The 27,347-nt window shown below is 40.3% G+C and overlaps 1 protein-coding gene across 5 annotated transcripts in view; it reads left to right on the top strand.

Moving 5' to 3' along the window:
• THSD7B (thrombospondin type 1 domain containing 7B) overlaps positions 1-27,347 on the top strand; it is an 837,579-nt gene that overhangs the window by 607,159 nt on the left and 203,073 nt on the right. For all 5 annotated transcript variants that reach the window (XM_084778453.1, XM_084778450.1, XM_084778452.1 and 2 more), the window contains one exon: positions 17,006-17,184. In XM_084778453.1, the coding sequence (XP_084634579.1) occupies positions 17,006-17,184 (179 nt within the window). The remainder of the gene's footprint in view (positions 1-17,005; positions 17,185-27,347) is intronic.

Here is a 27,347-nt window from a genome sequence, read left to right as displayed (position 1 = left end):
GGTTGTTTGTGGCTTCATGTGAATTTTAGGATAGTTTTTTTTTCTATTTCTGTCCAGAATGAGGTGTGGGCTTTGATTAGCATTGCTCTAACTCTCTAAAGGCAGAATTGTGGAGCTCAGTCCCAATGAACAGATTTACAAAACAACTCCCATGCCTAAGGCTCAAGGAACACTGTGGGAGAGGGGAGGAAAGATTGCTATGAGACTGTATCTCTTATTGATGTCAGAAGCTACACCCATGAATCCCCACCCACACGACTACCTAAGCATGAACGGAACAAGGACAGTAGCAATGGACATACTAATATGGACATGGGAACGGCCAGGGCTTCTCAAACTTAGACAAAGAATTACAGGTAACTGAGGAATGCTGAGAATGGGAGAAACAGACTCACTCAGAGTAGAGCAAAACAATCCATTATCCAACAGCAAAGGATTAATCTGCAAACATGTACATAGTAGTAGCATTATACAGACTGAGCAGGCTTTATTTATGTATTAGGAAAATATATATGTACACCCAATACGTATATAACAATAATTAATGAAAAGAGGGCTATAAATTTGAAAGAGAGCAAGGATGGGTACTTGGGAGGGTTTGGATGAAGGAAAAGGGAATGAGGAAATAACGTAATTTTATTATAATTCCTAAAATAAAAGAGGTGATTTTTTTTTTAAATCTATGGATAAGGAAGGTGACTACTTTGTTTTTCTGTTGTGATTTCCATTCTTTGTCCACTGAAGAACTTTGAAGAGAAAAGTAACAAATTATCTTTAATGCCATTACAACAGTTTTCTGTGTTCTTTAACTTTTATCCTCAGCCCAACATTCTTCATATTCTGACTCATCAAACTAATGTGGTAGGAGGCTGTTTTAAATTCCCAACCACAAGCACACAGGAGCAGACTTTAGTGCCATGGTTAATTGAAAGTGACATATCAAGTCTAAGGACAGAGAATTCATCTCTAGTCAGTAAGGTCAAGGGATCCAACTTGACCTGTGCCTTGGCTCTCTGTCTATTCTAAGATACTGCTGATCATGTGACTTCAACTCCTGCTTCCTTTTCAGCGGCCTCGTAGTTCAGTCCTCCCTCTTTTTTTTTTAATTTTATTTTTATTTAACTAATTTATTCAGATTACATCCTGACTGTTGTCCCCCTCTCATTCCTCCCTCCCTCCCTCTTTCACCCTATTCCCCTCCCCCAGGGGTGTGACAGAAGGGGACCTCCTCCCCCCACTATATGGTCACAGCCTATCAAGTCTCATCCTGGTAGCCTGCTTATCCTTTCTCTGTGTGCCTCCAGGCCTCCACACCAAGGGAAAGTGGTCAAATATGGGGCACCAGAGTTCAAATCAGAATCAGTTCCTGCTCTCCACACAACTTTGGAGAGTGTCCTGTCTACTGGCTAAATCTGAAAAGGGGTTCAACGTTTATTGCATGTATTTTCCTTGGCTGGTACAGTAGTTTGAGCAGAGCCCCCCCCCCGTGTTCTGGGACCCTCTGCATCTTTCTATTTCCTCATTCTCCCATACTTCTCTCACGTAGAGTCCCAATAGGAAGTCTCTACATCTATCTCAATCTCCTCATAAGTCAAGACTTTCATGGAACATCCCCTTTTGGGCTAGTGTTCAATTATAAGTGAGTATATACCATGTGAGTCTATCTGGGTCTGGGTTAACTCACTCAGTATGATCATTTCTAGTTCCATCTCTTTGCCTGCAACTTTCAGGATTTCCTTGTTTTTAATAGCTGAGTAGTATTCCATAGTGTAAATGTAACACAGTTTCTTTATCCACTCTTCAACTGAAGGACATTTAGATTGTTTCCCGGTTCTGGCTGCTATGAATAAGGCTGCTATTATAAACAAGGTTGTGCATTTGTCCCTGTTGTGTGGTGGAGCATTTTCTTGGTATATTCCAAGGAATGGAATAGTTTGGGTCTTGAGGTAGCCCTATTCCCAGTTTTCTGAAAAAGTGCCAGATTGATTTCCAAAGTGCTTGTACAAGTTTGCATTCCCACCAGCAATTAAGGAGAGTTCCCCTTTCTCCACATCCTCACCAGCACGTGCTGTTACTTGAGTTTTTGGTCTTAGCCATTCTGATGGGTGTAAGATGGAATCTCAGAGTCACTTTGATTTGCACTTCTTTTATAACTAAGGATGTTGAGCACTTCTTTAAGTGTTTCTCAGCCATTTGATATTCCTTTGTTGAGAATTCTCTGTTTAATTCTGAGCTTCACATCTTCATTGGCCTATTTGGTTTGGTGGTGTTTAATTTCTTGATCTCTTTATATATTTTGGATATTAGACATTTGTCAGATGTAGGGTTGGTGAAGATCTTTTCCCAGTCTGTAGGCTGTTGCTTTGTTCTGTTGACAGTGTCTTCTACCTACAGAAGCTTCTCAGGCTCATGAGGTGCCATTTATTAATTGTTGTGCTGTTGGAGTTCTGTTCAGGAAGTTGTCTCCTATGCCAATGAGTTTCAGGCTCTTCCCAACTTTTTCTTCTAACAGATTTAGTGTCTCTGGTTTTATATTGAGGTCTTTAATCCACTTGGACTTGAGTTTTGTGCATGGTGATAAATATGGGTCTACTTGTATTTTTCTACATATAGATATCCAGTTAGACCAGCACCATTTGTTGAAAATGCTAGCATTTTTCCATTGAATAGATCTGGCTTCTTTGTCAAAAATCAAGTGTCCATATGTGTATGGATTCATTTCTGGGTCTTCTATTCTATTCCCTTGATCAACCATCCTTTTGCTATGCCAGAACCATGCTGTTTTAATTACTATTGCTCTATAGTACATCTTGAGGTTAGGCATGGAGATTTCTCTGGAAGATCTTTTACTGTACAGGATTGTTTTAGCTATTCTTGCTTTTTGTTTTCCCATATGAAATTGAGAATTGATCTTTCAATGTCTTTAAAAATTGTGTAGGTATTTTGATATGGATTGCATTGAATCTGCAAATTGCTTTTGGTAAGATGGCCATTTTTACTATGTTAATTCTCCCGATCCATGGAAAAAGGAAGATCTTTCCAATTAAGTAATGGGGTTTAGAGCTAAACAAAGAATTCTCAACAGAGGAATATCGAATGGCTGAGAAACACTTAAAGAAATGCTCAATGTCTTTAGTCATTAGGAAAATACAAATCAAAACAACTCTGAGATTCCATCTTATACCCTCAGAATGACTAAGATCAAAATTCAAGTGACAGCACATGTTGGTGAGGATGTGGAGAAAGGGAACACTCCTTCATTGATTCAGGGAGTGCAAACTTGTACCATTTGTCTTAGTTTGAGTTTTACTGGTTTGAATAGAAACCATGACCAGGGAAACTATTATTTTTTTTAACATCTTGATCTACCACTTCCTCTTTCTCCTCTCTTCCTGGACCCTTCCCCACACCACCCTTTTCCTACTTTTCTCCTCCATTATCGGCTCCTCCATCTTTCTTCAGAAAACAGTAGGTTTCCTATGTATATCAACCAGCCATGGCATACAAGTTGCAGTAAGACTAGGCACCTCCTCTTCTATTAAGGTTAGATGAGACAACCCAGTAGGAAGAAAGGGTCCGGGTCCCAAAGGCAGGCAACAAAGTCAGAGATAGGCCCTGCTCCCACTGTTGGAAGTTCCACAGGAAGAGAAAGCTACACAACTGTAACGTGTGCAGAGGCCCAAAGTCAGTCCCATGCAGGCTCCCTGGTTGTCAGCTCAGTCTCTATGAATCCCTATGAGACCAACTTAATTGAGTCTGTGGATTTCCTTATGGTGTCCTTGACCCCTCTGGCTCCTACAGTCTTTCCTCCCCATCTTATGCAGGCTTCCCCAAGCTCTGCCTAATGTTTGGCTGTGGGTCTCTGTATCCATTACCATCAGTTGCTGAGTGAAAGCCTCTCTGATGACAACTGGGCTAACCATCGATCTATTCCAATAAACTAATGGTTGTTCTTATAAAGGGAAAAATATTTAATTGGGGCTGACTTACAGTTCAGAGGTTTAGCCCATTGTTGTCATGGTGGGAAACAGGGCAGCATGTAGGCAAACATGGTGCTGAAGGAGCCAAGAGTTGAACATCTACAGGCGGCAGGAGACTGTATGCCACACTGGGAGTAATTTGAGCATATGACACCTCAAAGCCCACATCCAGAGTGACACACGTTCTCCAGCAAGGCCACGCCTCTTGATAATGCTACTCCCCATAGGCCAAGCATTCAAACACGTGGGTTATTCCTATTCAAAACACCATACCAGCTCTAGAAGTTTTTTTATTTCTAGCTCTACACAGAGAAGTTACATTCAAAGAAGCAAGGAGTTATGGGATTTCATGTACATTCAAGGAAATGGACCTTCTAAACAGTGGGAAGGCCAAAGAAGCAAGAGATTGTGGATATCCCTTTGCGGCATTTCAAAGACCTTGGACATGAGATGAGGAACAGGGTTGGTCAGGATGGGAGGTAATTACTAGTTCAGTGTGGGTTTTCTGAAGGCCTGTGAACAGATCCCAACCAAAAGTGGTCTCAGACCAGCTGGTCAACACTTTACTGTCCCTTTGATCAGCACAGGGGCATAGATTGCTCTAAATCTCAATCATCAGATGATTTGTTTCCTCAACAATAGATTTAACTCACAGTGATGATTCCTTCATGATTCCTACAGAAGTTTTGACCTCAAGTAGCCAGTGGGCCTTTTCCTGAGGGATTTCATGGTAGAATTTCTCTGCTCTCTCCCTCTTCCATCTCATACACTGAAGGTCATGTTTTATCTCTTTGCCTGAAAGATAATCATAGCAACCATGGTTTGTCTCTTGTCTCAGATTCTTTGAAGGAAGTACAATTATTATCTCCAGTTTCTCATGAGAAAATTAATCCACGGAGGGTTTAAATGACAAGTCTAAGGCCATGTGTACCTAGTGTCCAGGCTGATTGGGGGTTTAGATCACCATAGCTTTTTCAGCCATTCATTATTTATCATGGCACGGTGCCTCTGTCAGAAAGAGCCAAGCATCCTTATTGACATCTCACTGTGCTTGGCATTTGCCCTTCATCACACGCTATACCTCCTGTTAGCCTACTTCTTAATGAGAAGCTGCAAGTGTTGCTAAAGGTCAAGGCAGGGAATGTGTCCAGCCTTGTAAGCCAGACCATGTCTGTCACAACTGTCACCTCTGCTGTCAGAGTATGATCACCAACAAAGGAAGTGCTTGAACAGATGTTGGTCGCTCTATCTAAAAGCAAGCAAACAAAAACTGTACCTTCTGCACAGAGGCCAGATTTGACGTGCAAGCCACACGTTTGCAAATACCGTTGTCCGTAATAAAACCAAAATCTTAGAAGGTGAAGGCATCTCATGTAAAAGCAGCTGGGTTCTAGGTCAAATAGTGGCTAGTGTCTGGGCCCCCAGATGTTTGTTCCTCGGTACAGTCTTCGTTTAGCCTCCGTATTCATAACTCAAAAGACATGTTTAAAATCTAACCTTCAGTACACATGCACATGATGTCATTCAGACCGCAGCCTTCGCAGATGTCTTTAGTTAAGACAGTTGAGTCAGTCTAGGTTAGGCTGACTGCTGTCTTTATAGCAGAAGGGAAAGAGGATTGAGACATTAGGGCAGGGATAGTAAATATGTTGAAGTAAAGCACAGCAGCCCTTGGAGGTCCACAGGAAGCCTGTGAAGAAAGGGGAGGGCCCTCTCTTATACAAGGAGGAACATAGTGCTGCAAGCACCCTGACAGCAGGCTTCCGGTGCAGGGGTGTAAAAGCGCAAGCTGTTGTGGCAGAGCTAGATGGGAACAGGTTTTTCTTCTTCTTTCCCGTGACTTAGCTTCAACTAAATTGAAACTCCTAGAAAACTAATAAGCTCTCATTTGCTGCTGCTCTTTGTTTTCTTCTTCTTCTCCTCCTCCTCCTCTTGATCCATCTCTGAGTTTAAATCACCATCTTTGTGTGTGATCTGGGATTCTCCGTCATCCCCTGACACTAATATTAGTGTAACAAGGAGATTGATAACGATTTAAATTTTCTCAGTGAATAAGTTAAATAAATTTTAGGTAAATAAGTGTAAACATCTGAGCTTTTTTTTTCCTTCCTGTAAAAGATGCATCATTAAATACCACTGGGTAAAGCATACAATATCTGTCAAGTGAAAACAAGAGAAGCCTGAATGTAAATCTGTAGATAGTGCATAATCCATTAGGAAACAAATTTATTGATAAGTGAAACAAATTCACCGTTACCAGCAAATATAAATCAAGAGCAGAAGTCGTACTTAGCTGCGCACCTTGGCGAGAGTTCAAAGGTTTTTACAGTAACTTGCAAGGAGTTAATGTGCTGCGAATTCATTCCAGTACATTGATTTCTGCATTAGCTCAGTGAAAGACACAATTCCTCAGCAAACACAAGCTTTTAGAGGTGAATTTTCCTCATCATGTAACTCACAACTCAGATTTTATAATAACTCCTCTCGCTCTTCCTGAATGCAAATATTTGTCAGGATGACCTAGTGGTGTAGAAAGGAAAGTTTGAGAATGGAATTTCATCTTGGAAGTCTGGTTCCTGCATACCTGATGGTGTTCCACACTGTGACCGTCCAGCTGTAGTGTTGGGCGAGTGTACTTGCCACACCCATGCAGTCCTTGGGCTCTGGGATACCTCCTCTTGCTACCTCTAAGAATTCCATTTGATGTTGGCATTTAGTGATCAGGCAGTGGAGAAGTAAAGCAGCTGAAGTCAATTTTGTATTTTGAAAAAACCAGAAAGGAAAAAACAAAAAACAGAAACCTCCAAAACAAAATCACTATTAATCTATCTTCACGGCCCAGATACTTAGTTCTGACAACAAGGCATAGTCTGGTCCCCCCCAGGGATATCAGACTGGATGGGGTGCCCGGCTGACCTCCTCATAAACACCTTCCTGTGACCGGAAGGTCTCTGTGTCTTCCACTTTGCCCACTCAGATAAAACCTCATTGTATCTGATGTTTTCATGTGGCTAATAACTACACTTTTGGTTTGTTTTATTTAGAGAAAAAAGGTCATGAGATTAGATACTTTGGAGGATCATGAAGGCAACTTCCATTTCACAAACACTGCCATTCATCTCTGCCTCATGTTGGCTGCACTGGACAGAATCTAAAATATCCATGTGTCCCCAGTTACCCATATCATTAAGAGAAGTCAGAAATCTTTATTTCCGTGTGGAATCATTGAATTTAAGTTCAGGACCTTCAAATAAATATATGAATATGTAAAGAAACAAGCAAATAACTATGCAAGAGGCCAATACATGAGTTCATGGTGCTGGCCAATTATAGCAGCTAGACTCAGGTCACAGTGCACAGGGAAATAAAGACAAAAATAAAGAAGTCCCCATCTGTGCTCAGTCCCTGGCATGAGGAGAATGCCAGCTGTGGTTATATCCTAGCTGCATTGGAGAGGGAGTCAATTGCTCCGTAAGGCTATATTCATCAGTCACTGTGAAGCTCTCTTTCCAACAGGGTGAGTAACAGCCATGTGTACATGCCACAGATAGGTAAGGAATATTATAAGCAATATTTTGTCATCATTCACACACTTTAATCTAACAACCTGGTCCTAAATTGTGTGTGTGTGTGTGTGTGTGTGTGTGTGTGTGTGTGTGTGCATGATACATAGTTGTGTACATGTATATGTTGGATTATGCACTTATGTTTATGTATGTGTTTATATGTATGTCTACAGGTTTTAATGTGTGTGTATATGAATATGCGTATCCAAACTAACATGAGTGTTCTTGATCATTTTTTTAAGCTGTGTGCCATGACTTCCCAGAGTGGCCTCTCACTGATCTAGCCAAGTTCATGCTCATGGTCAAACGGAAACTCTTCTTATGAGGACTTCTCTGTTGATTAGTGGGCACACAGGGCTGATTTCCACCTTCTGTATTTGATATGTGTTTTCTCTTATGCCATCTATTCGTCAAAATTCTGCTGTGTTGTCAAGGTTATTTATTTTACTGCAAACTATAGTGTATGTAGTGTTTTTGCTTTATGGATATTAATACGACAGCTGATCAGATATCAACTGGATTAAAAAAAAATTGAGACCCGGAGTCCAGTAAATAGAGTGTTAAAGCAGTGCAACTGGGATATAATGAATGCTTGGCCTTGGCTGGTGGCAGAGCTGGAAAGAGGAAGATAGGATCAAACTACAACTGATTTACTGACCCAAGGCAGCATCTCTCATGCGTCACTGTTATTCCAGATTTAATTTACATGGAAATGATCTGCAATGGGAAATGGCATCCAAATTTGAAAATTATTATCCTGTAATCTCTGTGCTAAAATATCTTTTCAGAATTATATTCTCTATCAATCATTACTACCAAGACCATGACGAGGAGAGGATATTTTAACTTTACCATATAGACTTAAGTAGTGGTAAAATATTACTATGTCATTTATAGTGTAGAGTAATCTTTTTCCACAATGTTATACTTATTATATTTTTGACCTTACAGTATTATAGGGAGGTACAAAGGGGAAGTATTGCTATGTTTTTATCTCAATACAGGGGAGCTCAAATATTAAGGTTTAATATTTTATCTCAGATCACATAAGGTTAGGCCTGATTTATTATCCATTTTTCTAGGCCTTTTTTTTTTAAAATAATAAATAATGAATGCTCCTGAAATATATATACGTACACACACACACACACACACACACACACACACACACACACACACATATGGAGAGAGAGAGAGAGAGAGAGAGAGAGAGAGAGAGAGAGAGAGAGAGAGAGAGTCAACTTCTGCAAAGCCACTTTCTCTGTTGCTAGTGCTGCTGTTCAGCTTGTGATAACCACTGAAACAGAATGGTCTTATTTTCTAAGAATGTTTCCTCTTTCCCTAAACTGCTCCAGGCGTGCGCTCCATGTACTCTGACCCCCTGAAGGCCACCTTCTGTGCCAGGGCTGGTCCATCGCATCAGAATAAGGTACTTTAAAGGAACAAATGAAACAAGTTCCTAATCTCAATGGCCAGTGGCTAACAGTCCGAGGTCACTTGCTGTCCTTGTCTATAGGAATGGTCTGGGGCCTCTGCTCCAGTCAGCTTTGCTTTTGACCCCCTGGATGACTGAGCAGCCACTGTCTAGTGCATTGCTGACCTCAGTAGTAACAGGAAACCAAGGATCAGACGTACTTTAGCTCTGAAGCTTGCTTCACTTCTGCTCATGTTTAATTGGTCAAAGCAGATGATAATAATAAGGTCAAACCTAGCTCGGAGGGACAAGTAGAACCTTAGCACCTGCCCTGGGGTGGAAGCTGAGATATTTGAGAGAGAGCCTGATGGATACCAGATATGCTCAGAGGTCAGCTTTTAGAAACTGCAAAGGGAACATGAGATGTAGAGCACGGGGTATAGTTCACCGTGCAGCTATCTCACCGCAGAGAGGTGTGATGAGGGGACGTCGCATAGGCGGCAGCCACGGTGGCAAGAATCACTGGGTCACATTGCCTTGTCAACAAACTGTGTGCCATTCCATGCTGCTGAGGCCAAGCTGATTATGCGGTGAGCCATTCAGTCACTTTAATTTTAACAGCACTTATTTGCAGTAATGAGAGAAACTGTGGGTGTATGTACAGTCCTAACTGTCCTGATTATTCTGTGTCTAGTGTTCTATTTTCTCCCTAATATCTCCAATAGCTTCTAAGGAAAAAAAATGTCTTTTTTTCTCCGCCTGGAGGAAATTGGCACAGGGAGTTCCTGTTGAAACTCTGTCTATATGAACAACTGGTGATTCTGTCTTGATTAAATTGCCTGGATGATTCAATTTAAAAGATCAGTTCCTTATGGTGTTATATTAAACTGACACCCAAGACATTTAGTTATAGCACATTAACCAGACCCAGCAATTAAGTCAAAGCCCCATATCTACCATATGAAATATCTTTCAAATGAAAAGTAGGAAATTAAAGCTGGCATCCATTCATGCTGCCGTATATCATCGCAGAATTCGTATCAGATAATCTATGCTTCTGAATGTACAGCCAATTTTTCTTCATTCATAAGAATGATTCCTTCTAATAGTAATTAACCTCAATAGTAGCATAATTTTACACCTTACCACTATAGCACTGTAACATGAATATTTGGGGACAGTGTGACCTTTATGTATTTATTGTTCACTTTTAAAATTCAATTTTTTGTTTTATTGTTTATGAACTTCATACATGAATGTGTTTTACCAGAGCCACCTTCTATTCTCTTTCCAGCATCTCACCATCACTTCCCCATCTTTACTTCCTGCCCTGTTTTTAACTTAGAGTCTGATTGGTGTCACCAATACATGAGTGTGTGAGCGTAGGGCTATTCAGTGGTACATGGCCAGCCTACCCCAAGCCATATCCCTGAAGAAAAATGATGCTCTCTTCCCTACAAGCCATCAACTGCCAATAGCAACTAAACTAAGAGATGGGTCTCAGGTACCTCTCCCCCACCTATGTTACCATGTCGACAGGCTTGGTCATGTGCAGGTCTTGTGTGGGCCAGCAGAGCTGCTGTGAGTTCCCATGCACAGCATCCCTGACATGTTGGGCAGTCCTGTTTCACAGCTGTCCTCCGTCACTTCTTGCTCTTCCTGATGCTTCATTGGAAATTCCAGTCAATTCTGGGTCCTGGTTCTTTTCTACTTTCTGCTTTTACACAAAACCTCTTGTCTAAATCTCAGTGAGTAATTCGTCTACACACAACGCAAAACATACCTATAGATTGAATTCTATTTTTAATTAAAAAATGGTTCTCATAAATGGCTTCTCGATGGGTGTGAAATATTCAACAAGGATGCTTTACAATATTTGAGTCTCATGGAATCTAGCTGCACACTGGTCAGTAAGTTGTTTGAACTTTATGAGTATTTTAAAATAGCAATATTTCAGGTGTCAAAATAGGTTCAGAATTTGAAAACAGCACTTTAGTTATTGAAGCACATCAGTATAGTTTTCATTTTTATTAACATGTGTTGAATTCACACAATGGTGAAATCCCATATTTATATAATCTACTTTGCCATCATCCAACCTTCCTTGCATTATCTTCCCTGGATGCCTTTTCTTTCATTAAGAAACCCTGTTCTAGTTTCACATTGTTCATTTATATGTATATATTTAGTCTCTCTAGATTTCCCATGAAAAAGAACAGATAAGGCACTTGCCTTTCCGAGTCTGGTTTACTTTGTTTTATGCTATAATTTACAGCTCCATCTATTTACCTGGGAGTGACATAATTTTATTCTTCCAGGGTAAATGGTACTCATACAGCACACTTTGTTCATTTGTCCGTTGATAAACACACAGGCTGATTCCATATCTTGATCCTTGGAAATAGTGCTGCACTAAACATGGGTGCACAGGTATTTCTAAGCTGATTCTTTGTTCCTTGGGGCTTATGCTATGTGAGTGGCTCCTATGGTAGCTCTGTTTGTGGTTTCTTTTGAAGGACTGCCATTTTACTGTGACTTCCATACCGCCTAGACTAGTGTTCATTCCCACAACAGGGCAAGTGATTTCTTTTCCATCCTCCATCCTCACTGGCATTTTTTACTGATTCTGACTGGGCTGATGTGGAATCTCTGTATCATTTATATTTGCATTTTTACAATGTCAAAGATGCTAAAGATGTTTTTTAAGTAATTTTAGGTCATGCATAATTAGTTCAAGAACTGTCTGTTCGGTGATGTGCCCAGTAACTCATAATGTAACCCATCCCTTGGTGTTGAATTTTTCAATTTCTGTACAGCAATTTTTATTAGTCCTCTGTCAGATAAATAGTTGTTTAAAAAGCCATCCTATTTTTTTAAGTCCGCCTCTTCACCCTGTGTACCATTTACTATGCAGAAAGTTTTTAAATTCGGCACAAGCCTATTTGCTAATTATTATTATTGTTTCCTGGGTTGGCAGCATTCTATCCAGGATCTATTCACCTGTTCCAATATCTTTGAAGTTTACATAATTGAATAAAATGACTTTTCTGTTAAATAACAGCCTTTTCAAAATATATTTTAGTATCAACTTTTTCAAAAGAAGTGACAATAATTTGGGCGATTCCATTTCGTCCCTCCCTAACACCCTACAGACCTAAGCATCTTTGAGGGCGGGCAGATACTTCACAGCAGCTTTCCATACCCAAAGCACGATTGCAAAGCTTGCTGCAAGCCTGCTGCTGGGGTCAAGCAGTCCCTCCGTGTGTTCATCATGCACCTGCTACTATAGAGTGCCCACCACCATCATAAGACAGTGGAAATATTGTTCTAACTTATTTTAATCATCTTTCTTAGATGATATTAAAAGCATACATAACAATTTTCTCCCAACTCTCATGACAATATTCCTTAAAGAGTCCATTGTGGTTTTAGCATGCTGCATTTTCACTAAATACATAAAATAACAAACCTGGAAGTACTAAAATATAAAATGAGAACATCAAATCTTTAAAACAGGGAAGGGATAGTGCGATATGATTGTACTTTACCTCATTTCCTATTTTGATAATTTGAGTGCAGAGTTGGTGAATGTAAAACATAAACTGTCTCATACGATGTCCATTGATAACTGCTTTACAGCATAAGCAAGTGCAAGTGAATTGGTCTGGGTTGTTTTCTTAACCTTCCTGTAATCAATATTTTCCTCTTTTACATCCTCCAAAACAAGATCTTAATGGGAGAAATGTGTTAGGGAGTGAAATAAAGAACACAAGGCAAAAGTCTGGAAAGTGGTTACATTAAAAAGACTGTTTATTCAGAACTGTTTATCCTAATGCATGTTAGTGGGGGAGGTTTGAGGAATAGTGACAAGGATCCTGCCATTCTATACAGTGTCTCTACTATGTCATTGAACAAATACCTCTACCTTCATCACTGGTGGAGATGGTTGCAAGGGGTCCTCATCAGTCCATCCTCATCCATGGTAAGCTATTTAGGCCCCCTGCCATGTATGCCATGTATATGGCTTAAGATTTGATTGCATGCAGCACAAATAATTACATACTGACTACTTCACAAGTTAATTTGTAGTTGTGTAGATTAGTGAAATGGAGCAACAAGGTTTTTCTAGGTCAGTCAGTGGCCCAAGCAATGTGCTATGCATATGACTGCCAGTAGAAAATGCAGTTTTGATAAAAGTATTTTTTCTTTCACAGAAATTAGGTTTAGACATAAAATGTTGCCAATGAAGTGTTACCTAGAAGGAAACAGATATTCTGTCATATAGTCTATGAAAATTAGTCTTTCAAACATTTGTATTGTTTCAACGGTTATCTATTGAAATTCTCATATAGAATGTTAACATTGTGACGGTTATATTTCATCATATTTTATTGCCAAAAATATGCAAGCATTAAGTGTGAGGGTAAAACCAATCTTTTCAGTTATGACCCAGCCTAAGAACGTACAGTTATTAATGGGCCTCACTATGGACTTTCCTTCGGGGTAGACTCTAGCATGGAAATTTTCTTGAAAAATAAATGTCACTGTTGCTTAGTCTTGCTGAACTTCAAAATTATTTCACGCTCATTGAATTTATAACTTTGACTTTCATGAGGATCCTCTGGGTTTACCTCTTATCATGGGAAGAAGACAAAAACTACTGCTACAGGCTGGCTGATTAAAGTCCTTGAGTGTGCAGCATAGATGAGGAGGATTTAAAGTCTCACTCAATTAGAAGGCTGTCTAGTTGAAAGTGTGTTTTAAAATAGGACCTACACAGACACTCAAATATTTAATATTTATGTGAAATATTCTGGACATTCATATTTGCATATTTGAACTCAATATGTCATGAGGATAAATGCTAAATTCCTATCCTATTCTTTCCCTTTGTGACCAATGAAATCACTTTGTGACTTGTTTTTTCTATAAAATGATATAATTTATGTGGCATCTCTTTAATTCTTTAAGTAACATTGACCATGTTGCCAATATCTGGTTGATTATAAATCCCCACTAGAAATTAATAAGAATTAAGGCTTTTAAATAGCAAACATATTATCCTTTTAACTATCTTAATGGGAGGAGTTTTATTTTCTAACTCCAAGAAACTTTTCCGTCATTTGGAAATTGGGGTATTCATTTATTGATAAGTATTGCCTAGATGACATCAAACAATTCTAATCATATTCTAAGGTAAATACAAGCATATGAGTAAAATGAGAGTGAAAAGGCAAAGAATAATGGGAAGAGAAGGATCAAGACAAGGAGATGGAAGGAGAAGGAAAGAGAAGCGAACAGAAAGAGAGAGAGAGAAAGGAAAAAATAAAGATAACAATAAAAAAGAAGAGGTGAGGGAGAGAGGGGAGAAGAAGAAAGATGCAAGGAAAAGAGGTTAGTGGGGAGTCTGAAGACTTGGAGAAGCCAGGGCCAGGTGGAGGAGAAGAAGGCACTGTGTAGCAAGTGGGCGCCATTCCATTTGAACCCTAAGAAAGAGGGTTGGGATTGCACATCCATGGCAGCACAGGAAATCAAGGGCATTGTGCTCCAGCCTTGGTGTTGTTTCTAGCCTGGGAGTAGTATCTAAAGTGAATGGAGATGATTTGAAAGGTCTGCTGTGAATGAGAAGGAAACTAAGAAGAACTCTCAGGCAGTAGAAGTACCGGAACGAAAACGGAGCACACCAGGAAGTGCCATCGGTACAGACCTAGCACTTTCCTGTCTCTGGTGGCAGTTGGCTTTAAGCACAGAGAAGGAAGGCAACAGGACTGGCCAAAGTCTGAAAGTTTGGCCCCTGGCATGGCGGTAATGGGAGAGAGAGGCTGAAGTCAGACCTAGGGAGGCTAGCTGGTTAGGAAAGAGCACGTTCTGTATCAGCAAAGGTGTGTCAGGTATTGGTGATGGAGTACCTCGTGAAGGAAGACTTCAAGGTACAGGAGGTAGAAGGAGGGGAGCCATCACAAGCTTGAGGTGGTTTTCAGCCATGTGATCTGCACTCTGCACAATGTCCCCAGACCCCTGCACCTGGATCTGCATTCTTAGGAATTCACTTCCTTGTGCCTGTGACAGGGTCTCATGATGAGGCTACAGTGACCATAGTAGGGGTAGCTCCCATAATTCCTGTGCCAATTCAGCTGACTGATGTGAGGTCATCAGACTGGAGATGACCCTGCGTGGTCCTGGCTCCTCAGCTGCAAACTCCCAGCTGGTTCCTTTGTGCAAATGGAGATTATAAGTCTATATGACGGTGAACTCTGCTAAAATCCTAGGGGAGCTCCTAAGAAGAGCTTCTCCTCGCTGAGCCTGTGATGGAAACTCAACCAAGGCCATGCTTTACTTCTCCGTGAGACCCTTAAGCAGAGGACAGAGGAGATCTAGACTCCTACCTCATGGAAATAGTGGCCTAAGAAGGGCTGCTTTGCATTGCAGTCTCTGTGGCAATTTGTTATGTAGTTGTCAACAGCCAAGGTATGAACCAAGCAGAACACATCTTATCACATTCAGTCCTTCTGACCATACACTAATACTCATCACCATTCCTATGTCAAAAATCCCAAACAGTTCTGCTGAACCACACATCCTCCGCCAGTCCCAGGCTCACATCAGGCTTCTGAAGTGGCCCAATACTTCTCAACTCATCTCTTGACCCCAAATTGTTCTCTCTTTGTAATGTCAGGCAGAAATTAGTGTCTTTCTACTTCCAATGGTACTACAGTCTTCTCCCTATCTCTCTTCTACCTTCAAGTTACAATACATAGAAGAGAGAGTCAATGTCTTTTTTTTTTTTTGGTAAGATTTATTTATTACATATACAGTGTTCAGTGTTCTTCCTATGTGTATAACCTGCACACCAGAAGAGGTCACCATATCTAATCATAGATGGTTATGAGCCACATGTGGTTGCTGGGAATTGAACTCAGGACCTCGGGAAAAGCAGACAGTGCTGAAACCTTGCAGGTAACAGATGGATGAAAGGTTCATCTGCATATGCTGCCTGTTCTCGATGGAGAACTGTAAGAATTTTGAGCTAGAAATGATCATAATGAGTGAGTTAACCCAGAAGCAGAAAGACTCAAATGGTATATACTCACTTATATCTGCATATTAGCCCAAGGGGCATGTCCCACGAAAGCCTTCACTTACCAGGAAACTGAGACAGAGGGGAGGACATTCTAGTGGGACTCTAGATGAGAGAAGCATGGGAGAATGGCAAAGTAGAAGGATCCAGAGGGTCCTAGAACCTACAAGTAGAACATTATGATAGGCAGATTTGGGCACAGGGGTCCCGTTCAAACTAAGGCACCAGCCAAGGACAATACAGGCGGTAAACCTTAAACCCATACCCAGATCTAGCCAATGGACAGAACACTCTCCACAGTAGAGTGGAGAGTGGGATATTACTTTCTCACATACTCTGGTACCTCACCTTTGACCATGTCCCCTGGAGGGGGAGACCTGGTGGCACTCAGAGGAAGGACAGCAGGTTACCAAGAAGAGACTTGATACCCTATGAGCATATACAGGGGGAGGTAATCCCCCTCAGGAACAGTCATAGGGGAGGGGAATAAGGGGAAAATGGGAGGGAGGGAAGAATGGGAGGATACAAGGGATGGGATAACCATTGAGATGTAACAAGAATAAATTAATAAAGTAAAAAAAATTTTAAAAAAGAACTTTTACTGTAAAAATAAGTAAATAAATAAAAAAAAAGAATTTTAGGTTGGGGAATACAAGGATCACCGAGCGGAGATGATCACATTGTTTACCTTGAACTACTTCCATTCTTCTTATGCTGTTTCTCCCATTTAGAATTTCAGTGAAGCAAACAGAATAACACAAACTAGATGCAGATGTTTTATATATATATATATATATATATATATATATATTTATGTCTCTTCAAATGTTGCTGTCGTTACAAATAGAAGTGTGTTGGAGACACAGTGGCAGCGCCGGTGATAAATCTGAGCTGTAATTGTAGACATCGATAATTTGAGCAGTATGTCTGATACTGTCCTGTATTCACCGAAAGATTTTTCTTTCAGGTTATATTCAAGAAGAATGTATCATCCCCTGCCCGTTTGACTGCAAGCTAAGTGACTGGTCCAGCTGGGGGGCTTGCAGCTCATCTTGTGGCATTGGAGTGAGAATTCGATCTAAATGGCTAAAAGAAAAGCCTTACAGTGGAGGTCGACCATGTCCCAAACTGGATCTCAAGAATCAGGTAAAGTGAACTACTACTGAACATACACGTATTTCTGGTTGGAAATGGACTTGTTCTCATACAGAGAGCCTCCCAAAGGTGAAAGAGGAGCAAGGGCCGGAACTGAGATAGCAGAGTACACAGTAAGCTCTGCCCAATCTTGCACAATGAAGAGCCCAACTTGGCACCCTTAGAAATATTATATATATAAATTACATATAAGTGATTTAAAATAGCACAATTTGATATTTTAAAATGTGAAAAATACTTATATTGTTTAAACATAAGTAATAAAACTCAGATACTATCAATTAATTCATGATAATATATTCATAATCTAGTATTTTTTTTAAAAAATCCAGAAGTGGTGTTCTAGTTTCCTTTTACCTAAGGCTCTATTCTAATTTTCATTGCTGTCAATCTTGCCAGTTCTTCTACGACTCTCCAGATCCATTTTGACTATTTCTCTACGTGTTTCCCCAGAAGTCATACTTATTTTTACAAGTGACGTCCTGATGGATACCTTTCCATATAGCTGTCTAATAAAAATGTCATACTCCGCAGTCAGAGTTGACGGTAGCACACTCCAGCTTATTCCACCCAGCGCCTAAACTTTAGAATAAGAGTGATAATGAAGAACTCAGAGTTCATCCACAGCCGCATACTGATTATTAGATCAGGGCTGATGATTTTACAAATCAATTTAATAGATAGCACATGAGTGAAGCCAGCTAAAAGGTCTCTGTCATAAAGGTAGTGAGGTGTATCTCACATGACTCTGACTATCATTTTACTTGGGAAACTTTCAACAGAAAGCTCCACAAACATCTATTGCAGATTTTTTTGTTTCTCTCTCTCCTCCTAGCCCCACTTTTGATTTTGATAACATATAAGTTGTTAATGGGAGGGGGCAACTATCACATATAAGACCAACATATTAATTACTACAAGTTAGCAATCAACTGAGAAAGATTTAAGTTGTAAAATTAGGCAAACTTAATATGAGTGTCCTGTTTTCTTAATTGCAAAATAATGATTATTACATCTTCTTGCAACATGTAAACCTTTTTTTTGGGGGGGGAACCCCAAAGGATTGTGAGAACGAAAACAGCATAAAGTGGTGAGTAGCCCTCATAGGTACAGAAGCTCGGTGGAGAAAAGAGTGAAACAGTATTAATAAAAATGGGAAGGAACAGCCACAGCAGAAATAAACCTTACAGAGTAATAATGGAGGTTTGCATCGAGGAGGGTGACTTTCGGGTGAATAACATTCCCCCATCTCCAGGGAATTGCCCAGGCTTTCAAAATGGAAAAAAGAACTGCTCAGCAGCCGTATTTATGAGCATTTACATTTATCATTTCATCTTCTTCAAAATAACTAATGAAAGCTGAGCCTTTGTAAAACTACAGACAACCATTCATTGTAATATTCTGCTTTCATAAATGAGGAAGTTGGGTGAGGGGAAATGTACAGAAATCCGTCTGCTAAATGTGAGAACAGGAAGGAGTTAATGACAGAACTCTGCCTGCTCTGACTTGGAGAATATTTGTTGTTCATACTTACCTAAGACATAACACGTATAACCCTGAAAGGCAGCATGAACTAGAAATTAAGTCCAAGTTTAAGAATAATTTAGATGTATCTGGTAAGTGAAAATTAAGCAAAGGAGGGCTGTCTGCAGGGCATGTTTCTAAGTTTTGAATTAAAAAAGGGAGCAGTGGCCAAAGTCATTTGGTTTTGTGATAATCAGAAATGAATCCTAGACTTTAATGAGCAGAACAGAATTTATTATGGAATTTATTATTATATAGCAAAATTTTAGGCACCTGGCCAGTATGTACAAGTAAAAAAGTAACCTCAATTTGTACTCTCTCTCTCTCTCTCCATATATACATATATATGTTTTTCAAGACAGGGTTTCTCTGTGTAACCTCGGCTATCCTGAACTCACTTTGTAGGCCAGGTTGGTCTTGAAATTACAGCAATCCACCTGCCTCTGCCTCCCTGAGTGCTGGGATTAAAGGCATGTGCCATCACACCCAGGTTACCTCCTATATTTTTAACCTTCATTTTCATTGCAAATTAACAAATGATAGTTATATATATTAATGGGGTGAAATGATGTTATTTCTTATGAATATAACATGAAGTGATTAAATCAGTATAATAGAAATCGTTCACTTCAACTATTTTGTGCTAAGGACATTTGTAATTTACTCTCAGCAGTTTTGAGATGTGCAGTATGCTTTTATTAACTATCTTAAGAGTGCCATGACAGGTTTCAGCTAAAGGAAAGTGATGTCTCAGGCAGCTGGTGGCCACCACCCATTTTCCCCCTCCCCCTCCCCATTACCCATCTCTGTTTCTGAGTTGGCTTGTTTTAGACCCCAAACCTATGTAAGAACACGCATTTTTTGTTCTACATATTTACATTTTTGGCCTTTGAGACAACAGGGTCTTACTCTGCAGCCCAAGCTGCCCTGGAACTCACTATGCAATTCAGATTGGCCTTGAACTTCCTGGCATTGCCCTGCTTTAGCCCTGGGGGTCTTGGGAGTACAGGTGAGGGAAGCCATGCACAGCCAGGCTTTGCCTTTCTGCGCCCAGCTTCCTGCACTCACCACAGTGGGCTCAAGATCTATCCACATGTTCACCGCTAATGACACTTCTTTCCTTTTAGAGGGCACACAGTGTTCATTTCGTATATGTACCACATACTCTTTTCCATCTCATCTTAGACTTAGACTGATTGTATAATTTAGCAACCATGAGCAGTGTGGCAATGCACAGAGAAAGGATGTATAGACATCACTTTAACATACCGATTTCAAGTTGTCATGGTAAACACTAGACCCAGGACTGCAGAAGCATGTTCTATTTTCAGTTTTATAACAAACCTCCAAAAATGTTCTATATTACAATTCCATAAAAAAATGTGTAAGAATTCTACTTTATTTACCTACACATGATTTGTATCTTAACCTATATTAATTGACCAGGGCAAGTTGTAAATCCTCACCCTCACTCATAAGTCTGTGAATGACAGAGGAAGCTTCAGTTGGGCAAAGAAAGGTATTTAAAAGAAATTCTCCTAAGACTAATTCCATCTCTAAAGCAAGACCCCTGACCCTTATCAAGTAATTTGTGGGAAGTTATCTGTGCTGGCCTCATTATATATTTACCTTTGCCTTGTAGTAGCATCTTCTGCATGTGTGTTTGCTTATGGATGTGTGTGCATATATATGTGTGTGTGTACATGTGTCTGTATGTACATGTGTTTGTGTGCGTGTGCGAATGTGTGTCTTGTGCTGCATATACAGCTTGTTTGAATTCATACTTTTCAGTTTACCTAACAAAGATATAGGCTGTCAGTGACTCTTATTCTTTAGAAAATAGTGCCAGCTTTACTGTTTATGTCAGAAGTAACCAAATTACAGTAGCAAGAGGGGCACAGTTCTTCAGTACTTTGGCATGAAGAAAATGCATTGTGTGTCACATTGAATCTAGCACACTGTTCATAAGAACATTGAACTACTATTTCTGGGTAAATATTAGTCCGCTGACATATTCATTCTCAGTCTGTTTCTTTTTGGCACATGGAGTGTATTTGAGAGCAATATCTCTTTATTTTGAAAAACATTCCTTTCTCTGGTGTATGGTTGCGGGTTGTCAACTTATAGTCATGAGAGGCCTAAATGAAAAGCATCCTTCCCCGCTGAGAGAGGGCGCCTCCATCAAAGTCACCAAACACATTAGGGTAGTCTCTCATGTAAAAATCATTATTTATATTCTCAAAAGCTTGAGTCCTTCTAGAAGAAAGAAATAAGCTCCAAATTGTTTCCCAAGAGGTCTTTCAAGATTGCCCTGAAAAACTTTGACATTTAGATCCCATTGAAGACTAGCCCAATAATATAAATGGAGAGGTTGGCATCATGTACACACACCCATAAACTGTTCTGACTCCTTCAGTGAAATCAATATTTATAATCTCTCATGAAAGCCTCCCTTTTAAAGCAAACCCTATCAACCCACTAGCTCTTGCTCTGCAAGTGCCCCAGTGACAGGCATACTTGAGCAGCTTCTGCTAAGTGTGTTTGTGATGCTAAATAGCTCACAATGCAGAGATCCCTGAGCTCTTATCTAGGCAGAAATGCCTTCAACACAGTTTATTGGATTATCAGGTCAGTTGGCTGATGTCCTTGACTCTGTTGTGCATAATAAAATAGACAATATATTTTAATTTTTACAGTCTACATGTGTTGAATGGATTTGAATGCACTTGCACTGTATATATTCTTTCTTTGAAATGATGCTATTAGCAGATTAAATATGAGGGCCATAAAGCCCCACTGGACTTACGTTTTTCCTTTTAAGAGTTCTTTACATGATTCAAGTCAGGGGTGCTTTAGAAAAACCGCTTTTTGTTTATACGTCAAAGGCACTGTATTCACAGTTTGAGAACAATTCTTGAAAGAGATTCATTACCTACACATTTTCAAGGTACACTTTACTTAAACACATTTTGGAGGACTTTAGTGCCTCTGATTTACTTGGAGACTATGAATTAAGTATGCGAGTTCTCTAGAAATGATTGCTATTTTAAAGGTGTGTCTCCTCCCCAGTGAAAGGTGACCTAAATTTACAAATGAGGACAATGTATTTTATTTTTCAAACCAGGGTAATCATTTTTTAAAGGGTTTCTTTATAATGATATGTAAATGTATTTTGCCATTAATCCATCTTCCGTACAGGCCTTGAGGCTGAGCAAAGGGTCCTATGTAGGCTAGCCTGGGCTCACGCTTAGTTATATGAGCGTCCGTTCATATGTCCACTTCAGACAGTCACTGTTATCCTCTCTGTATTTTTCTGTTTTGTTTTGTTTTGTTGTCATTTTGATCCAGAAAAATAACAAGACTAACACTTAAGATTTAATTTGATTTAGCCAGTTTGGGTATCTTCACACAGGTCCTGACTCCCACCAAATCATTCCTAGCTGCTTAGCTTAGACTCGGTGCTTTGGCAAGAGCCTCAGGCTGCAGTGGAGGAAGAAGCCTTTTTCCTCAGAGTTAGGGGGAAGGTGACTCAAACTGACCCGGGATTAGACAGCCAGCGGACTCTTGCTGTGGGGGAGGGTGATTGGTGGTTGACCTTTGAACTTGTGTTCCCTGTGGGACACCATGTGGTGAGGAGTGAAGGACTGCACAGGGCTTTCATCCTTAAGAGTGGTTGGAAGGTTTCAGCAAGGTTGGAAACTCATAGCACACTTCCTTTCCCTCTCTCACATTGTCGTCATCCCAAAGCCCAGGCCCACCTCACCCCACCTGTGAACAGTGGGAAACAGCCCCTGTGATGGGCTGTTTTAACTTTGTAACCTTTACACCCAGCTGCCAGACTAACTCTGTGCTTTAAGGGTGTGGCATGGCCTTTATTGAGCTCACAGGAAAAAAAAAAAAAAGCCTGATTTTTCTCCTCAGCTCTTGCCCAGGTGCCATCTCCAAGACACGCTGTTGCTTTGCTTCTCAGAGATCCCCTCCTCCAGCACCTGTGTCCATAGATACCCTACCCTTCATTATCCCAAAGCCGCATCCCTCTGGCCTGTGAGCACCTGTGAACCTTCATCGTTAAGAGCCCCTGGAAGCATTCCGGAGAAAACAGTGCTTATACCTGTTGCCCGTTCATCCTCCATTTCAGAACTGCTGTTACTGTTGCTCTTATTCTAATGTGATAAATTGCTATCCTGTTTGCACTTGGAGTCACTTAGGTTGCCTCTCAGGATGTTAACTATGTACCTTCTAGAAGTGTCCCAGCACAGTTCCTACATGGTGCCTTTATGCTGCTGTAAAATTAGAAAGTGGGGAGATCTTGTGAGGTTTCATTTTATAATTCCTTCTTGTCATCCCAAGCCTCAAATTATACTTAACCCCTCAACTCTAAACCCCGCTGAAGTACTAGATGACACCAACTTTGGCATGCATGTCGCATCATCTGTTTTCAATTTTTGTGAAACCATTTTTCTTTAGCACATAGGAAGCAGAAGTTATTGAGCACTTCCTAGAAAAGTATTGACAAAGTCTGCCTTTCCATCTTTCCTGAGTCCTCCATTTAAGTTATAAATATGGAAGGAAAAGCCCCTCCCCTTTCAGTCCCTGAAAATATATGGATTTGAAATAAACTGTAAGTGTGGTTTGCTGTTCAGAGTTGAGTGTTAGGGCATTTATACCCAAACTGATGGGCTGTGGTGCTTTCTTAAATAGAAAATCAACTTTAAAATAAAGTCTTAGGCCATATCTGAAAGCATATTTGAAATGGTGTACTGATTCTCTGGTTCTTCAGTTGATATTATTTTCAAGAATTTTTCCCCAAATTTTTTTCACAGAAGGTAAATTTTTGGTCCTGTGTAGGTCCTTGTAGAATAGCATTTGTAGAGAGGTGATTTGGTTTTAGGAGTCAAGGTAAGTTGTTTCTCTAAAAAGCCTGCCTCTGACTTCTGAACCCCAGAGTCATTTATTTCATAACTGCTATTGATCTTGAGCACAAAGAGAACACTGAGGTTGAGGAGTTGCCATGGCAACGGTGTCCCAGGACCCTGCCCTCCACGCTGTGACTCAGTACACTAGAGAGGATCCAGGATCCAGGGCTTTGCTGAAAATGTTTCCTGTGTGCTGATTGTTCTGGTCAGAAAGGTTCCTGAATGCTGCTGCTGTTGAGATACTCGCTCATCGAAGCCAGAACTGTTGGTAAATTAAGCCCTAAAAAGAGCAGCTAGATTGCTGACTTAGCTTTTCTTGTGTATTCAAACAAGGAATCACTCATTGGCTTCCTCAGGGCAAACCATCAGAAACCTTTCCATCTTACAGAAGAGCCTAAGCTTCAGCTGCCCAGTGCCAGCCATGGTGGGGGTGGGTGTTTAAAATGTTAAGATACAGTCAGGTTTGGGCTCAAGTTTAAACTTTGAGTCTCAGTTTTATAATTTCTCAGATAGGGAGCTGATAGCCACTTCTGAATTTATTGGTATTAAATATCAGTGTTCATTTCCTGTCTCATTGCCTGACCCACAATTGATGCATTCATTCATTTGTTTGTTTATTTCTATGTGGGTGTGTACATACCTGTGTGTGCATGTGGGCATCTACATACGTACCACACCATACAAATGGAGGACAAAGGTCAACTAAGGGAGTTTCGTTCTGCCATGTGAGCCTCTGAGATTAAACTCAGGTCCTCAGGCTTGTCAGCAGGCACCTTTAATTTGGAAGCCATCTTACTACCCTGGCACATAATAAATGAGTGAGGAATGTTAGATAAGACCATTTCCTCCTAACGTTTAACACATAATTGTCCTCTCTCAGCCTCCCGGAGCTAATCTGTGCAGGCTGCGCTTCCTTTTACATCCAGCTACAGGGTCATTTGTAGTCAGATGTGTAGGTTGCAAGGACTCTACTCAGCTGTTTAGGAAAAAAAAACCAAATCAAGCCAAACAAACAAACAACCCACTCCATTAGACCTCCCTTCACACATACTATTTGGTACTATACTTTTTTCTTAGTAGAAGAACTAAGAACAACTCTAATGCAGTTAAAACTAATTTTGTGTACTTGAAGTTTTATGGTTTATTTTAAATATCTTGAAGAACTGACAGACGACAAAGAGACATAAATGTAAGCTAGCCTGTTATGGCACACACCTTTAATCCCAGCACTTGGGAGGCAGAGACAGGCAGATCACTGTGAGTTCAGGGCCAGCCTGATCTACAAAGCAAGTCCAGCACAGTCAAGGCTATGCAGAGAAACCCTGTCTCAAAAAAGAAAACAGAAAGAAAGAGACAGAAACATAACGCTGTCAATTTCCACAAAGCATACTTTGTCACTCAATCACTAGTCAACGGGTAGCATTAACACAGTGACTAATAAAAATGTCTCCATAGTCCTTCATGACTGCCCTTCCCTGCCTAAGGGGGCTAGGGTGCAGGCTGGTAATGCGGTCCCCTTAACAGACTAACCACACCTTGCTCTTAATGGAAGAGGCACTGTGTCTCCTCCATCTTCTTTTCTCTGTGTTTGTGAGAGTCAAACACATCCTTTTACTTACTTCAGCACATACCCTTACTTACCTCATACAATATTCATTGTGGTATTATATTTAGCACAGTTTATCATTTCCTTGTTAATAGACAGTTGGGTTTTTTTTTTTGTAGTTTAGAATTATTACAGATAATATTGTTATGACCATTCTTATATGGATCTTTCAGTGCATACATATGTAAGAGTCCAAACATCGCTGAAGGAGGACCCCAGACCCAAACAGTATGTAAAAGACAAAGAGCATTTATTCTGCAGAACAACCTGCATGCAGGGGTCAACCATCCACACAAAATGGTGGCGACCCTGAGGAGGAGCTCACAGGCTCTTGTAAAGGCTTCTAGGGGAATCCTATCTGTTGGTATGTGACTCTGACTGCGAATGGCCAGTGCTCACGGATGCTACATTACTCTAGCCATGAGCCTTTTAGCAACGTCTGTCCTCTCACATACCTACTGAAAAACTGGCTCCTTCACTGTAGAATAACATACATTCAGCATCAGGGACAGCACGCATTTCAGGATCTGCACTATCATAGGTCTTCCTGTGTGCAGAGAATGCCTATTTCTATATATTGCCTTGAAATAGACCCCTGTCTGCCACCATGCAGGAGACGTGACTGTCCTGTGGGTGCAGTGACTGTTCATCTCTTCCTCCCTCCCAGCAAGCTTTGGACCCCTATGTCTCTCCACAGACAGAGGAACAGCACGAGCATCCCCTCCCTTGTGCGCTCAGCCTGTCTTCCTCCCGAGCAGCTATCGCGGTCCCTCTTCTTCTACTCTCCTCTGTCCTGCATTCTGTTATGGACAAAGCAGTTTCAGGAGTTCTCTGTGCCCCAAATCTGATTATATCTAAATATAATATATTTTATTTCTTTTATTTTATATCTACATATAATAAAGGGGGCCTTTATTGTCTGTACATGAAGTGCCAGCTATATGATATGTTTTCTCAGACTTATGATTGAACCCCAACTCTGTGTACCAGTGTGAGGTTACATGCATTGATAGCAAGGCCATCATGATGGGGCTGTTTTAGGGGTGCTAGACTGCTGTCTTTTACTTTCCCTGTCAGCCCTCACATAGGATTTCTCAGAGAGTGTGAAAGTTTCACATTCTTCAACAGTATCTTCTTACAGAAATTCTATTTTCCATTTACTTTGCCACAATGAGACATTGTTTAATGACATTACATATTTGAGTCTACTCTATTGCCCTTCCTGTAGGAAAGATCCACCAAATTTATTGCATTTGCATTAAAATTCTGTCCCACTGTCATTTAAATATAGATTGTTTAGGACAGAATAGAGTTGTTGCCTTATTATCACAAGAGAAATTTCTTTTGCTTGGTTGACAAGGAAGAGACATGGTGTTTATTATTAATGCTGAAAACAGGTACAGAGTTCATTATAATGTATACTTGTGAAGGATTTCTCCAAACAGCACACACTCTCCAAAGCCCATCTTCTACTCTGAAACAGAACAACCTTGTCATTATTAGACCAAAGGCAAATTAGTTCGAGTAACAACATTAAGAATCAGTGACACTCAGAGAAAGAATAAGCAGGCTACCAAGATGAAACTTGATAGCCTATGACCATATAGTGGGGGAGGAGGTCCCCTTTGGTCATAGACCTAGGGGAGGGGAATAGGCTGAAAGCAGGAGGGAGGGAGGAACTGGTAGATACAAGTGACGGCATAACAATTGTGATGTAATCTGAATAAATTAATTAAAAAAAAAAAAAGAATCAGTGTGAATTGACCTGGCTCTCTGATACAGCCTATATAAACTGAGGCCAAACACGGACAACGTAGCATGAACCAGTGTGAAATCCATAATGCAAGAGTCACTGACATAGCTATTACTTTTCTCTGTTTTTTGTGGAAAATTATAAACAACTGTCTTGGACATATAGTTTGTTCATTTGGAATATATGTATACATATATACATATATACACACATATAATCTGTTATGCTTTAAAATGTTACTGAAATTCAATTTCTTCCCATTCCTTATTTGTTCACCTAGTTCATACAACTTCAAGGCCTCCCCCCCATCTCTTGTATCTCCTCTCGTGGACATTTCTTGAATTTTCTTTTCCTA

Source organism: Acomys minous, assembly GCF_964271855.1.
Source record: "Acomys minous genome assembly, chromosome: 1".
Lineage (NCBI taxonomy): Eukaryota > Metazoa > Chordata > Mammalia > Rodentia > Muridae > Acomys > Acomys minous.
The sequence above is the reverse complement of the archived record's forward strand: the minus strand, read 5'-3'. Positions and strand labels throughout refer to the sequence as shown.